General features: G+C 42.1%; 1 protein-coding gene across 2 annotated transcripts in view; it reads right to left on the reverse strand.

Moving 5' to 3' along the window:
* The window catches only part of TANGO6 (transport and golgi organization 6 homolog), a 184,705-nt gene that overhangs the window by 38,583 nt on the left and 130,480 nt on the right, over positions 1–15,642 (reverse strand). For both annotated transcript variants that reach the window (XM_024733730.1, XM_024733734.1), the window contains one exon: positions 8,796–8,947. In XM_024733730.1, coding sequence (XP_024589498.1) covers positions 8,796–8,947 — 152 coding nt within the window. The remainder of the gene's footprint in view (positions 1–8,795; positions 8,948–15,642) is intronic.

Raw genomic sequence — 15,642 nt, forward strand, 5'->3', positions numbered from 1 at the left:
CAGCCATCCTGCCCCCACCCTGCTCCGGGTAGACACAAAAATATTCTAAAACCTCCATAAAGAGATACCATTAGAAAACAACAACAACAAACAGCAACAAACCTTTCTGAGGTATTTGTGCAAGAATGAAAAGGTAAAAACAAAAATTTTGAAAGTGTGACCAATGACAGAAAAAATCTGAAGGTAAGTCTAAATTTCAGTTGGTCTCTCACATACTTTGTTATGTGATTTACTGTGTGAGTGTATATCTTGGCCAACTGTGGAAGGCTTTCTAACCATGATAAGAAAATAGCCAGATTGTGTGCTTGGGAACATGTATAAATACATATTATGTTTAAAGAATGGTTTTTTAAAAGGTTTAAAAAAAGAATCCAGGCACAAATGAGGAAATAGGCTTCTGCAGAAATTTTAACTATGCAGGTTGTATTTTTCACAGCTTTCAAACAGTTGGGCATAGTTCAAAGTGTCTAATTAATCAGTGATGGCAAAAGGATTAGAAGAAGTAGCTTGTTCTTAAATATAATTGCATCTGTGATGCACTGGCATTTAATCAAGTTGTACATCTATTAGACAAACTTGATGCTTACAAGTGAAGGGAAATCCCAGAAAAGCTCAACTCTTTGGGGGATGTTTTTCAATAAGACCCAGCAAGCTGCTTCTGCTTTTGACCTGGAACCCTGACTCGAGGTCATCAGTGGCTTCCATGCCTCTAGCATTAACAGTAGAAGCAATTCAGTCCTAGGAGGAGTCCCTTGGGTGACCTCCAAACAGGCAACAATATAATAGGTACCTCCACTTGCAGGCTTAGTATTTAAGAGGTAAGAGCTGAAATCAGAGAAACAAGTTAGAGCTAGGTCGAGTCCTTCCTGACACATAAAAGATTAGCTTATTCAGTCTGATAACTAAAGTATGAAAGCCAGCCCAGGGCCATGTAATGCTCAGACTCCCCCAAGCCTTTTGCCAGCTTCCCTCTAGGTTTAGTTTTGGGCCCGTGTTTCCACATTTGGCGGGCAAAAGCCTCCGAGCCTGGAATCCCACCGGTGTCCAGCTTTACCACCTCTGTTCTACCTCACTATGCTGGTGGGCCATGCCTCTGCCTCAGGGCTCAGTGTAGTGCCAGCTCTGACTGTCGGGCATTTATTCCACAATCAGGAGGGGCAGAAGCACCCTGGCTGGAAAAGGGCTTCCCCTGCAAGGCCAGTCCCTGCATGCCAGTGCCGCCCTGCAGGTGTGACCGGGAGGAGCTGGCTGTTACAAGCCCTACTGAGATCAGCCGGAATGGCCTCCTGCTCTTAGTGATTTATGCACCAGATCGTACCAAGTCCACCTGCAATCAGCCATCCAAGACAATCAGGAAGAAGCCTGTGAACAGAAGAGTTCCTGGACCTTCCTCAACACCTCTGTCACAGGACCAAATCCCATGAAAGGAACAATGTTCGGTTGTGCAAAGTGTTTTTAAAGCATCAGAATTTTAATATGGTCTTGCAGATATCATTGAAAGATAAGAACAGCCTCTGTTCATGTCAAGCTCCCACAACCAACTCGTAACGTTGCTCTTCTACAAGCCACTGGGGTAGCCTCCTCGTCAAACACCAGAAGCAGGGAGGTCTCATGGCCACTCTCTTCCATCTGTCCAGTCTGAACAAGTCGCCCCCATGGCCAGTCTCTCTCACCTCCAACCCCAAGGACATACTCAACACTGCCTTCCACCCCCGCCTAAAAGTTTTGGCGGAAAGATAGATGATGTAAGGTCTTTACTAATGTATGAATTGGAAGTCTTCCTAAAGGGCAGAAACCCATTCCATGGGATCTTCATGTTACCTGCCCTAAGGGTCAATGTACCTATTCTAGTAAACCAAACTATGGAAGGATTTTTTTTTTATTGGCTAAATTATGTAAATCATAACCATTTTTGAAAGCCATGCAGAGACAAAAATGACAACTGCTTTGGAAACGCTAAAGGTCAGTTTAAGCAATTTCACACTTGATAGGAGCCAACAGAAATACAGAAAACATCACTCCCCAAACAGCTGGCACGCACAAAGCATAATCAGAAATATAAATAAAGATAAAACAGATGGCAAGAGTACCAAAAACCAACTTTGGAGAATTCCAGAAGAGAGGTAGCAGAATTGAGGTATCAAGAAAGCATGATTTCAACTTTCCAGCTGCACCTTCATCCCTTTCCCTAAAATCTCCTGCTAAAATTCAGTCTGCTAACTTGTTCGAAACTAGACCATCTGTCCTTCTATTTTGTAAACTAAGAAACTTTACCAGCAAAGGCAGGGTGGCCTCTAATTCCCACATGCTTTGCTTTACCTGACATGGGGGACTTCCCTGGTGGTCTAGTAGTTAGGACTTTGCCTTCCAATGCAGGGGGTTGCAGGTTCGATCCCTGGTCTGGGAGCTAGGATCCCACATGCCTCAGGGCTAAAAAACCAAAACATAAAATGAAGCAATATTGTAACAAATTCTATAAAGACTTAAAAAGAAAAACCTGACGTGGAACAGAGCCGTGGTGGCTCCGTTGCTTCCTTGAGGTTTCCCAGGACATCTACCCGAGCCCTCATCTCAGTGCATGAGCTGTCACTTAGGAAACCGCACTGGTTGTGGCAAATCTGGTAATCAATTCAGATCATTTAGTGGATCAGAGGTGATAGCTCTGCATCAGACCCCAAAGCTCGGGTTCGTGGAATTCTGGGCACTACCTTACAAGTGGCTTGCTCCTGCACTTGTCACCTGGGGCGTACCTTATTTGCTGTACCAGGGATGGGCCTCTCGCTGTGGTTCCCTTAAATCATATTTACTTTTCATGGAGAATGATAAAGATGAAAGAGCCTATCAAGATTTGGTTTTAAGCAATACAGTTCTTGACAAGAACAAGGAGAAATCGGAGAGCAATAATAATGCTCTCCAAACAGATTAAATCTTGACATCAACAGAGAGGAAAAACCTGAATTCCCAGTACAGAGACTGTGGAAGGGTTGGTCCTATCCCTTACGTTCCTTCCCTACCAGCAAGCACTGTCACGGCACAGACAGGGCCCAAGTCTGGACCATGCAACAGGGAGGACAGCTTTCTTCAGATGCCCAAGAACCACAGGTATGACCCCCAGATCAGATCACATCAGAAGAGCCTATGGTGGTTGGTTAGTTCAATTTTACATCAAAACAAGTTACACTTCCCCTCTTTCTCTGCCTGGCTAACACTTGATCAATGTGACTTTCTTGCTGTCAGGTAAACCGTGACAGTTTACCTGAGGGTCCCAGCTCCGTGTTCCCTCAGCACCTTGGGCTTGTCCTAGGAGATCACTCTAGTCCACTGTTTATTTATTCCTCTGTGTTTCACACCCTACTGAGATTTCCTTGGGGGAAGAGATTGGGTCCTTTGTCTGTGTCCTCTAACATACCTGGCACATGACAAACACACACAAAGAAGAATTCCTTCAGTTTGCAGCCAAAGACAAGTTTCCCCAGAGTTAAGGCTCCTTCTCCACCAGTACACACTGGGGCCAAGCATTTCTGAGACTACAAGAAACTTCAAGAGTTTTCATGAGACACTGAAAGAACTGTCGTAGAAGAAGACACAAAGATCTTTCAAAACAAGTTAGAGCATTTCATTCCTCTGCTTTGGCTTCCCATCTCACTCACAGTAAAAGCCGAAGCCCAGAATGCTCTCTCCCCATGTACCTGCCCGGGTCAGCTCCTGCTCCCTGCAGGGCTCTGCTTAAGTCACTCATCAGTGAAGCTTCTCCTGTCCATCCAAGTTCACATACAACAGCAAACTCCCTCCATGTCCCTTGCCTTACTAGATTCATCTCCTTCGCACTTACTCCATCTGGCACAGTATATATTTGTTTACACACTTGCTTCTTTGTTACCTAACTCTCCTCTCTAGCATGTCAGCTCCACAAGGACAGGAACTTCGCTGTGTTCAGAGCTGGATCCCCCACACCTAGCATAAGGCTTGGTTGTAGTCTCATAACTGGCACAGAGTAAGTGCTCAGTAAGTATTTGTCAAATGAAAAACAAATGAATGAAGAATTACTTAAAAGCCAGGCCAAATCTCCCACTTTTTCAATGAGAATGGACAAGAGTGGTCTGACTACAGGAGGACTCAATGGCTGAAATACTAAGACTGTCAGGTGTCCAATCATGTTCAAACTTGCAGTCCACCCAAGGCAGCTGGTATGGCACTGATGACATGGCAAGTGTTGGATGCTACATAAGAAGGAACATCTAAAAAGAAGAGACAGAAATTATGTGGGATGGAAACACCTGGTTTTTCAAATCAGTGGGAATATATTGTCTTCTGAAGTTTTACTGCCCAAAACAGTGCTATTAAAACAGAGCTACATGACCCTTCCTGTCAGTAGCTTTTCTTACATGGCAACTCGCTTCTTTTTCAAGGGCACAAAAGTAATCTTATAAACGAATTGAAACATTTATTGAGAGACAATATAGAGGAGTGGTTAAGAGCACAGATACAGGAACCAACTGCCTACATTCAAATCCCAACTTTGCCACTTCCAATCGTCATGAACTTGGCAACTGATTTAATTTCTCTGTGCCTCAGTTTCCTCTTTGAGGACTGGATCAGCTGACTTACATAAGGCACTAAGAAGAGTGTTAAGTGCTTGCTATGGTTACTATTTTGTTTTGGCCGCATCATGCAGCATGCAGGATCTTAATTCCCTGACTAGGGATCGAACCCATGCCCCCTGCAGGGGAAGCGCCGAGTGGACCGCTAGGGAAGTCCCAATTACTATTTTTAAAACATGTAGGAACTTGTCTTCCCAAGTAAGCCTTATCTTCCTCTTCCTTCAATATTAATCAGTAAACACTTACTGAGTATCTACTATATGCCAAATGCTGTGTTTGGCGCTAGGCGGTATACAAAGGTAAATAAAGACTGGTTCTAAAAAAAAAAAAAAAAAAAAAAAAAAAACAAAAAAGACTGGTTCTGTCCTTGTTGTGCTCACAATTATTAATGATAATAAACACTCCTGGGATTGATGTTACAGTGTCCAGGTCTCTAGAAGTGGGGCAGGGTCACTGGACAAGGGGATTGCCTGACAGGTGCCCCCAGGGCAGCAGCTCCTCACATTCAATTCTAAGGTTGAAACAAAAGGAAGGATTCTCTCTTTGTGTTAGCACCCATGGCAAGCAAACAGTCTACTACCTATTCATACTTCATTTCTGAGGGCTTAATAAGCAATGCTCAATTCTCGCTGTGAGCCAGAAGGTTGTAAAGCTAACAAGGCCCTTCATCATGTAGCCTCTGCCTGGTCTCTTGTTTCAGACCTGCTACCAGCTAACCGCTCGTCCCACCCCTTCACTCTAACCTTTTGGATCTTCCTATAGTTCTTCAAACATGTCAGGTTGTCCCACACTCCCACACCACAGTGCCTTTGCACAAGCTGCTCCCTCTGCTGAAATGCTCGCCTCTGCTTTTTTGGGCTACCTAATTTCTACCTGTTCTCCAGATTCAGCTCTAAGAGTCTCTTCCTCCAGCACATCTTTGACAACACCCAAACCTGACTGAGGGGCTCCTAAAATGTGCTCCCATAGCACCTAGCACAATTAACTGGACTGTAACTGTAATCATTGCTGTTTGTATCTTCCACAGGTTGCCCATGCCCAGAAGACAAGGTAGTATCTTTTGGGTTTTGTATTCCTGGCCTGTAACAAAGGGGCCTGGAACACTGCAGGTGTTTGGTAAATGTACGACTGAGGACATTTGAAGGACACTGGTTACCCCTGTTCTCATCTCCTTGCTGTCCATCCTCATCACTGTCATTGTCAGCTCCCTTCAAATGACCAAAATGCTCCTTAAAGAAAAATCTTAATACAGAAAAGTAAAATTTCTTCACTCAAAAATCACCTTCTCAATGGGGCTTACCTTGACTACCCCATTTAGACTGCAACCTCCCCTCCACCTAATACTATAATCCTGGTCACCCTTACTTGCTCTACTTTTTCTTATTTTCCACAGAACTTATCATTGTCTACCATACTATATATTTTAATATGTATATCATTTACTGTCTGTCTCCTCTCCCTAGAACGTAAGCTCCATGCCAATGGGAATCACTGTCCATTTTGAAGAATGATATGTTGTAGGTGTCCAGAATGCTGCTTGGCATATAGTAGGCTCTCAGTAACAATTGTTGAATAAATCACTGTATTACTCATATACATTATCCCTACATCCTTGTAACAATCCTGCATTATAGATATTTTAATCCCATTTTCTAGGTCAGGAAACCAAGCCCAGAGTCTAGGTCATCTGACCAAGTGAACACAGGTAAGTGGGTGGTGGGACAGGGCCTCATTTATTCCCATCCCCAAGTATGCTTGGAAATTTGGTTCTCTTTCAACAGGTCGGGTGGTCTCCAGAAAGATGATACTTCTTAAATGTTACAAAACCTGCTTTAGCTCAATCTTTCTAATTAACCAAACCAAGAAATTTTTTCAACAGGAAATCATATGCCACCAGCATGCAACAGTCTCCTTAAGAGAGAAAAAGGAAAGAAGATGTAGGAACTCAAACAGAAATACGGTCTCAGTTTTTGGGTTCAGAGAAGATCATGATGTCAGGCACAGTTTGAGTTCATTGGCTTTAGAAAATGTATGGGATACTGTCAAATCTGAGCTGATTCACTTGGAGATCTGGGGGAAATTTTTATTCAGCTCATGGCCATGTTTAAAAAAACTGGGGGATGCTTACTCAACTTTGTGAGTACACTAAAAACCACTGAATTATACCCTTTAAGTGGGTGAATTGTATAGTATGTGAATTCTATCTCTGTTATTAAGAATAATAATATTGGGGTTTGGTTCAGATCATGGTCCATGAGTTTGTTTCAGTTCATGGTTTATGGTTCACTTTGGGTTGAGTCATGTGAACAGATCAAATAAACAGAGAAAAAAAATGTGGGAACCATTTCAAAATTGACCCAGATTATTTATAACAGACTGAAATCTTTAGCTGCTATAACCAAATAGACCTGCAAAGTCCTTAAGTGTTACAAGTTAATACACTAAAGAATAAGAGATTTGCAAAGTGCCATCCAAAACAAAAATCAGGCGCCCAATAGTTCATGTATATTAGAGCACTGAAAGGTTTTAAGTTGGTAGTAATCATTGTTTCTAAGTTATTAAAAACAGATACAGAAAGTTGGGCATAGGGCTGTGTCCCTCGAGTTAGAGTTAAAGGAGAGGAGGACTTCCCTCGTGGCACAGTAGTTAAGAATCCGCCTGCCAGTGCAGGGGACACGGGTTTGAGCCCTGGTCCAGGAAGATCCCACATGCCGCAGAGCAACTAAGCTCGAGTGCCACGATTACTGAGCCTGTGCTCCAAAGCCCGCAAGCTGCAACTACTGAAGCCCGTGCACCTAGAGCCCGTGCTCCACAAGAGAAGCCACCACAGTGAGAAGCCCGTGCACCGCAACGAAGAGTAGCCCCTGCTAGCCACAACTAGAGAAAGCCTGCACGCAGCAACGAAGACCCAACGCAGCCAAAAATAAATAAATAAATAATTTTTTTTTAAAAAAAAAGAGGAAAAACTATGTATAACTTTCCTAAAAGTCCTAAGTTGAAATTTAACGATAAGTAGCCTTTATAATCAATTAAACTAAGCATATAAAGCTCAGGAGTCAGGAAATACCATAAATTCAAGCATATGTATACATCCATGAGCATGTTTCTCTGCTTGTTGATAAGACACAATCACCAGACACTGAAGAAAATTCCTTCTCAGTAGATACAGTAGATACTTAAGATTTGATGTTCAACATGGTCAGCCCTAGGATACTGAATAATGTGAAAGAAGCCAGTATTACAAAGTTACTAAGTTTTTGATCTTGTAAACTTATGTGCTTATATGAAAAATCTAGTCTCTCATAAATAATAAGGTAATATAAACTGTATTTTATTTACATATTTATAATTTATAAGCCATCTTCTTCCTTAAAGATTTAAGATGGTGAAGCCCACTGAGTAAAAAGACACCTGGCAACATATTAACTAGTCTTCTTTTGCCCATCATCATCTTTAAATAGCAGAGTGTCTAGTACATAGTATGTACTTGAGACATATGTTCATATATTGATGACAGAGTAAACACAAGGGCAAAGATAAAATTTAAGAGGCTAAAGAAAGATATTCATAGAGGACAACAGTGCAACGTACCTTTCACTAAATCTTAAACTCTAAAACCAGTTTAAATCTTAAACTCTAAACACTGGAGACGTGTCCAGTGCCAACATCTTGTATGGCTATTATTTTGGCTGCTCATTTATCCTTTACCTACTACGTACCAGGCACTGGGTATAAGGCGGTGAACAAAACATGGAACTTAATTACTCTTTTCTGATAAGACCCTGTCTCCCTGAATACAAGGCACCTCCAACCGAAGAGGGCCAATTAGAGTATGTATTTGCCTGAGAGTTTTCTGTAAACAGAGATGAGACTCACAGATGGCCCAGAAAACTAGGGTAAACTTCTGCTTGCACTTCCTCAAAGCTTCTTCAATTCTGTTATGTTTCCTTGGACTCTTTATAATAAATCCTCTTTTATGGCTTAAAGTAGGTTAAGATGACTTCCTGTCACTTGCAATTAAAAAATTCCTACTAAATCAACTTTCAATATACATATGAGACTAGCGAGGCTGAGGGAGGTTAAATGACTTACTGGATCTAGAAAAAGAACACAGGTCTCCTAACTCCCAGTGCTGAGCTATATCATAGGTTCAAGTAAAGACAAACTTTAGAGAAAGGAATCAACATGCAGTACCTCATGAACCACAGAGCCCAGCATGAAGTCCAACCTCTGGCACAGTTCTCCAAGATTAGATAAGCTGCTGGCCCTGTGAGCACTATCTGGATCTCTTGCTCCCCTCAGAAAGGTGTGGATCAAAGGTTCTCGGTACTCTGAGACCATGTCCCCTGTAGAAAAAGGGAAGAAATCAAATTACTTCAAAACAAACTTTCAATTTCTTAAAGAAAGAATAACATATCACCATGGCACGTTGTATGGTGTTTTTTTGGTTTTTTTGGGTTTTTTTTTTGTGGTACGCAGGCGTCTCACTGCTGCGGCCTCTCCCGCCACGGAGCACACGCTCCGGAAGCACAGGCCCAGAGGCCATGGCTCATGGGCCCAGCCGCTCCGCGGCATGCGGGATCCTGCCGGACCAGGGCACGAACCCGTGTCCCCTGCATCGGCAGGCGGACTCCCAACCACTGTGCCAGCAGGGAAGCCCTGTATAGTGTTTTATACTTTTCAAAGTACTTGCATAACCATTAAAAATCATGCTCTGGAAGAATAATGTTAGGGAAAATATTCATGATGAATTATTTTGTGAAAAAGCAAGTAGAATCCCAATTATAATCTAAAAACCTACATGTGGAAATAAAATATTTGAAGACTTTAAAATTTATGTATATATAAAAGAGAAAAATGTACATATCATAAGTGCATAGCTTAATAAACTTTCACAAACTCAATACTACTGTCACAGTCACACAAACAGCAAGGATGGTCCTAGGCTAGAGCCTGGTCATTAGCCCAGTACTCTTCCTACACTATCACCCTACCTACTCAAGCAAATTAAGTGAAAGACAATCAAGGCATTTTGGGTCCTTGTCAAAGAGAGATCTATGATTCTTCACTCATTTGGCAGATCTTTACTAAGAGTCCCACTAGATGCTAAGCACGGCTTCTGATGCTTGGGATATATGGTGAACAAAAGAAGCAAAGTCTTGCGCTCTTGGAGTTTCCATTGTAGTGTAAATTACACAGTATGTTAGAAGGTTATAAATGCCATGGCGGGGGGCAGGAGGAGGAAAGCAGCGTGGAAAAAAAAAAAAGAGAAATGAAGATGGTGGCAGACTTCAGTTTTTAAAAAGATGGTCAGGGTTGGCTTCATCGAGATGGTTGAGACATTTAATCAAAGGCTAGAAGGTGAGGCTGTCGTCCATGTGGACATCTGGGGGAGGAGCACAGCAGGAAGAGGGAAAAGCTAGTGTAAAAAAAAGCTTGTGGGGGAGCATGACTGTGGAGGAACATCAAGAAAGCCCAAGAGGAGGCTAGAGGGGTGATGGCAGGGGTGGGTGCTGGTGCAGAGCTTATAAGCCTTTGTAGGCCTCTGTAAGGACCTGGACTTTTTCTGAGTAAAATGAGAAGCCTTTGGAGGATTTTGAGCAAAAAGGTGCTAAAAGATGACTCTGGCTGCAGTGCTAAGAACATGCAGTAGTGTATGTGTCTGTATGTGTGTCTGGGGTGCAGCAAGGGTACAAATTAGGAAGCTACTCCAGTAAGCTGTTTGAGAGAGGATGGTGACTTGAACAGTAGAAGGGGTGAGAAAAAGATTCTGCATATATTCTGAAGATTACACCAACTTGATTTCCAGAGGACTCCAATAATGACTTCCAGGATTTTTGCTTTTGTGCCTGGAAGGATGAAGTTACTATCAACTGAGGTGGGAAAGTCTCCAAGTGAAGCAGGCCTGGAGCAGGAGATATGTTGAGGAAGTAGTGGAAGATATATAGAGAGTTCAGAAGAGAAGTCTGGGTTGAAGATATACATTTTGGAATCAGTGGAATGTAGATTATATTTAAAACCTTGAAACTAGATGTATAATCAAGGGAGTGAGTTTAGGCAGGGAAAGGAAGAGGACCGAGGACAAAACCTGTACCCTTCCTTCAACATTAAGTCTGGGAAGGGTCTGGGAAGGGAAGAACCAGCAAAGGAGACTGAAAAGGAATAAACAGTCACGTAGGAAAAGAATTAGCATGGTATTCTAGAAATTAAGGGAAGAAAGTGTATCAGAGAGGAAAGAATGGTCTGCATCAAATGCTGCTAATAAGTCAGGTAAAAGAAGACTAAAAATTGACCATTAGATTGAGTAACAATGAGGTCACTGTTGATCCTGACAAGAACAGTTTTGTTTGTTTTTTTAAATAAATTTGTTTATTTTTGGCTGCATTGGGTCTTTGTTGCTGTGCACGGGCTTTCTCCAGTTGCGGCGAGCAGGGGCTACTCTTCATGGCGGTGCGTGGGCTTCTCATTGCGGTGGCTTCTCTTGTTGCAGAGCACGGGCTCTAGGCGTGTGGGCTTCGGTAGTTGTGGCATGTGGGCTCAGTAGCTGTGGCTTGTGGGCTCTACAGCACAGGCTCAGTAGTTGTGGCGCACGGGCTTAGTTGCTCCACTGCATGTGGGATCTTCCCCAACCAGGGCTCGAACCCGTGTCCCCTGCATTGCCAGGTGGATTCTTAACCACTGAGCCACCAGGGAAGCCCGACAAGAACAGTTTTGATGCACTGGCAGGGGTGAGCGCACGATAGAAGTGGGTTTAAAATATAATGTGAGAAAAAGAATTGGAGACAGATTACTTAAGGAGTTTTCTGCACAGCATATCAAAGAAATGGGGTGGTAGCTGTTCAAGGAAGTGGGGCCAAGAAAGGTTTTTGCGTTATTTTATTCTTAAAGAGAGGAGAAACAGCACGCCAAGGCACTCAGAATTGACTTTTTTTTTTTTTTTAATGGAAACAACTTCTTCCTCCACAGATGGGCTGGGAACTAAAACTCCTTTGACTTGATCTTGGCTCTGAGGCCCTAGCTCCAGAACCCAAGTATAACACTCCACTTCCAGCCTTTCTGTAGCCCTAAGGTAACATGATATCTAAATGGTGACAAAATGGTTTCTGAAGCATATGTTTAAAGTCACCAAAATGATAACTTACATAGAAAAGTCACCAACCTGCCCTATCAGGCCCAGTTAAAATGCCTCAAATGCCACTTCCTTTGTGAAAACCTCCCTTAATATTCTCAGTCAGCCTTAATTAGTCCTCCTTGGAAGTCCCACAGTACTTTGTACTTAAATCACACCTGTTACTAATGCCTTGATTCCTAGATGTTTTCAGCCTATATCCATTTCTCCCATTAGACTATAAATTCCTTGAGGGTAAAACTTTGCTTCATCTCTGTTCCTGTTGGTTCTTAGTAATCTTTGCACATACTCGGTACTCAACAAATATCAATGCTGAACTGAATTCACTCATTTATTGAATAAAATGTAATTATGCACCAGTATCATGCTAATGTTCTAGGGATACAAAAATTGATAAAACATAATCTTTACCCTTTAAGCAGCCCAAAGTTTAGGGGGTGGGTATAAACAGATAAGTACCAACAATTACAGTACTGTGCAGTTAATGCCATCACAGAGTCAAGCAGAGGTTGCTTAGCATAATTTCACTAATCTTAGTCTCTTGGAAGGGGGAGGAGGAGGAAGTTTATTTTTTGTTTTCCCTCGAAGTCAGGAACACAATGTACTTTCCTTATAATACAAGAAAAAGATGAGGACTAATTTCTCTAAAATGCTCCCAGTTCCTAACACAATACATGCAGTCACAAGACTCACCTCCTGCTCAGTTAATTTCAACATATATTGCAGAAATTGAATCAATGAATGACGTAGCCATAGCCTATTTTCAGAATAGAAAAGAGGGGACTTTGTGCCTACTAGTATTTGCATTTCTGAATATCAGTCCTAGTGAAGGCAGTCACATGTATGCACAACAAAATCTGCATAAAGGCTTCTCTGCAGAACTGTAATAGTAAAAAATGAGAAGATATAAATTAAATATTAATTAATGTGGAAGTGGTTAAATAACCATACATATTATGGAATACTCTGTGGTCATTAAAGGAACAAGATAGAATTAACTGCAACAATATAGAAAGGTTCCCCTGGGACTTCCCTGGCGATCTAGTGGTTAATACTCTGTGCTTCTACTGCAGGGGGCATGGGTTCGATCCCTGGTCGGGGAACTAAGATCCCACCTGCCACGTGGCCAAAAAGAAGCTATTAAAGAAAATTTAATATTCCTTAAGGAAATATTTAATTTCCTTAAGACACTGTTAAGTGAAAGAAACTAATAGAACCAGTATCATTCCATTTATGTATGTAAAAATGCACACACATAACTTCTCTCAATATTAAACAAACCACACTTACAGATTTAAATATGTATATTAAATATACAAATGCATAGAAAAAAGACAAAAAGGATTTACCACAATAGAAAGGTTAAATAACTTGTCCAAAGAGTAAATACAACCAAGATCAAACTTAGGTAGTCTGACACTTAACTCCTATGATACAATGCATTTAAGATATTTCCAACTAAGAGGAAAACATATCTTTCTACTTTTTTTTTTTTTTTTTTTTTTTTTTTTTTTTGCTGTAGGCGGGCCTCCCACGGCCGTGGCCTCTCCCGTCGCGGAGCACAGGCCCCGGACGCGCAGGCCCAGTGGCCATGGCTCACAGGCCCAACAGCTCTGCGGCACGTGGGATCCTCCCGGACCGGGGCACGAACGCACGCCCCCCCACATCAGCAGGTGGACTCCCAACCGCTGCACTACCAGGGAAGCCCTCTTTCTACTTTTGTTATAGTACTTGCCCTTTCTGGAGCTAGAAACGGGCTTGCTCCTTCTGCAGTGTGAGATGTGCATCCAGAGTTAAGAGCTCTGTGCTCTAATTTTGGCCCTGCTGCCAACTAGCAGTGTGACTCAGGGCAATTCCCTTCACTTCCCTGGACCAACTGGAGATGAGCCAATTAGATGAGATGGTCTCTCTGGCCCCTTCCAGTTAGAAGTCTATGAGGTGATGAGTCACCTTTGGCTTATCCATCAGGGGTATGAGATTCAGGAGACTTAGAAAGGAAGAAAAGGCACATATTCATGAGCACTGGAGTGGGAGGCTGCTGTAGTTAAAGGAATGAAGGTCCTTGATGGGAAGGAAGTCACTGAGAAATGAAGGAAGTCTGGAAATCCATAAAGAGGGGAAATTGCAGTTTGAAAAGGTAAGAGCAGATGACAAACTAGTCAATATTTACTAATGTAGGGATTTAAAGTTAAAAATAAGTGGTAAACTAACACAACATTGAAATTAACTATATTTCAATTAAAAATGGATTAAAAAAATAAGTGGTAAAGAAACGACACTATGTGCCAGGTACTGTGCTAGGCACTATGGACCATAAACAAGAAAGAAAGAGTCCCTCCCATCATGGCATTCAAAGCCTACTGGGGAAGAGGAAAAAAACTGACCAAGCAATAACAATGGAGTGAGTTGTGCCCAAAATGGTGACAGAGAAAGATACTTTTATGAGTAATGTTTTGATCTGGTACCAATTTCCATTAACAATAGCTCCAGTATTCTTTTTCATCCAGACTCAAAAGCCTGGTGTTCTTTTTTGACTTCTCCCAGTTACCCTTCAGTCAATCAGTCAGTTCATTTATTATTCTTCAATCCTCATTTACTTCCTTATGGGATTTGAGGCAACTTACAATAAAAAATATTGAAACTGAATTGAATACTTTTTAGAAGTTCTATAGTAATTGAAGAAGTACACATATCCCAAGCTAAGAATGGTTATTGCAAATGAACCCCAAATTTAGTTTAGCAATTCTGGTAGCTGAGGCAAAAAAGGAAACAGAAAACATAGTTCCCATTACTCAATAAAAGAAAGAACATAGATTCATTAGGAGACAAAAACTTCAGGAAGAATATGAAGAGGTATCTCATTCATTCAGCAAATCTTAATTGAGTGCCTACAATATCCCAAGTACGTTCTCATTACTGGAGATAATATAGCATGAACAAGAAAGCAAAGTTCCCATCTTTATGAAGCCTACTTCTAGTGGAGGAGAAAGACAATAAATAGTAAATAAACTTTCCAGCAGCAATAAGAGCTATGAAGAAAAATAAGGAGCAGGGAGCAGTTAAGAGTCAGGGGTGAGGGCTCAGGGAAAAGCTGTCAGAGAAGAGCTGAAGGAACAAGTCATGTGAAGACCTGGGGGAAAAGGGAAGAGCAGAATGGACAACAGAACTTTTATATTCAATGTAGAAATCATATGGCTGTTTCTTACACTGACCTACCATAAAAAGTCAAGGGCATACCATTACATTAACAAAACCAAATTTTAACATTCCATTTGTATAAATTCCTGCCCTGCCAGAGCTTCATTACAACTTTCCAAATGAGCATCCATTTAACTGCATGCTCCACCAACCCCACTCCCAAGCATACCTAAGAGGAGCCAGTGGAGACTTGGATCTCAAGAGCCCTGTACTGTACCCAGTCAGCTGGCTCTGGGCCCACTTGCTACCTTGTTTTCCAGGTATTGGACTGGACAAGCTGGGACACTCCCTGCATCCACTCTGCATGCATTTCTCAAAGTGCCCTGCTGTCATGTTCTCCGCAACCTGACCTCTCTTAGACCTCACATACACAGTCAAGATTTGCCACACCCTTGCTCAAACCTGGTCTTCTTTGGGGATTTACAGCTCTGCCCCCATTTCCTGGAGGCTCTGCTAGCCTCTGACTGTCCTCCTTCTCCCTAGCTCTTGTCATGCTGTGTGGCTGGTTTCTTAAGACTGTACTGGATCCTAGTCTCCAGGTTGGGGGTCTGCCCTGACCAGGTTTCTATGCAGAACAAAATGAATGCATATGATCAGAGAATACAGCTTCAAGGGCTGCAATAATAGAATTTAAAGATCCTACAAAAAGGGTTCTTAATTTGAGCTTTAGGGACCCCTACATGTCAAATTTTGTTGTGTACACCTCACTGGCAT

Source organism: Neophocaena asiaeorientalis, unplaced genomic scaffold, assembly GCF_003031525.2.
Source record: "Neophocaena asiaeorientalis asiaeorientalis breed wild unplaced genomic scaffold, Neophocaena_asiaeorientalis_V1.1 scaffold90, whole genome shotgun sequence".
Taxonomy (NCBI): Eukaryota; Metazoa; Chordata; class Mammalia; order Artiodactyla; family Phocoenidae; genus Neophocaena; species Neophocaena asiaeorientalis.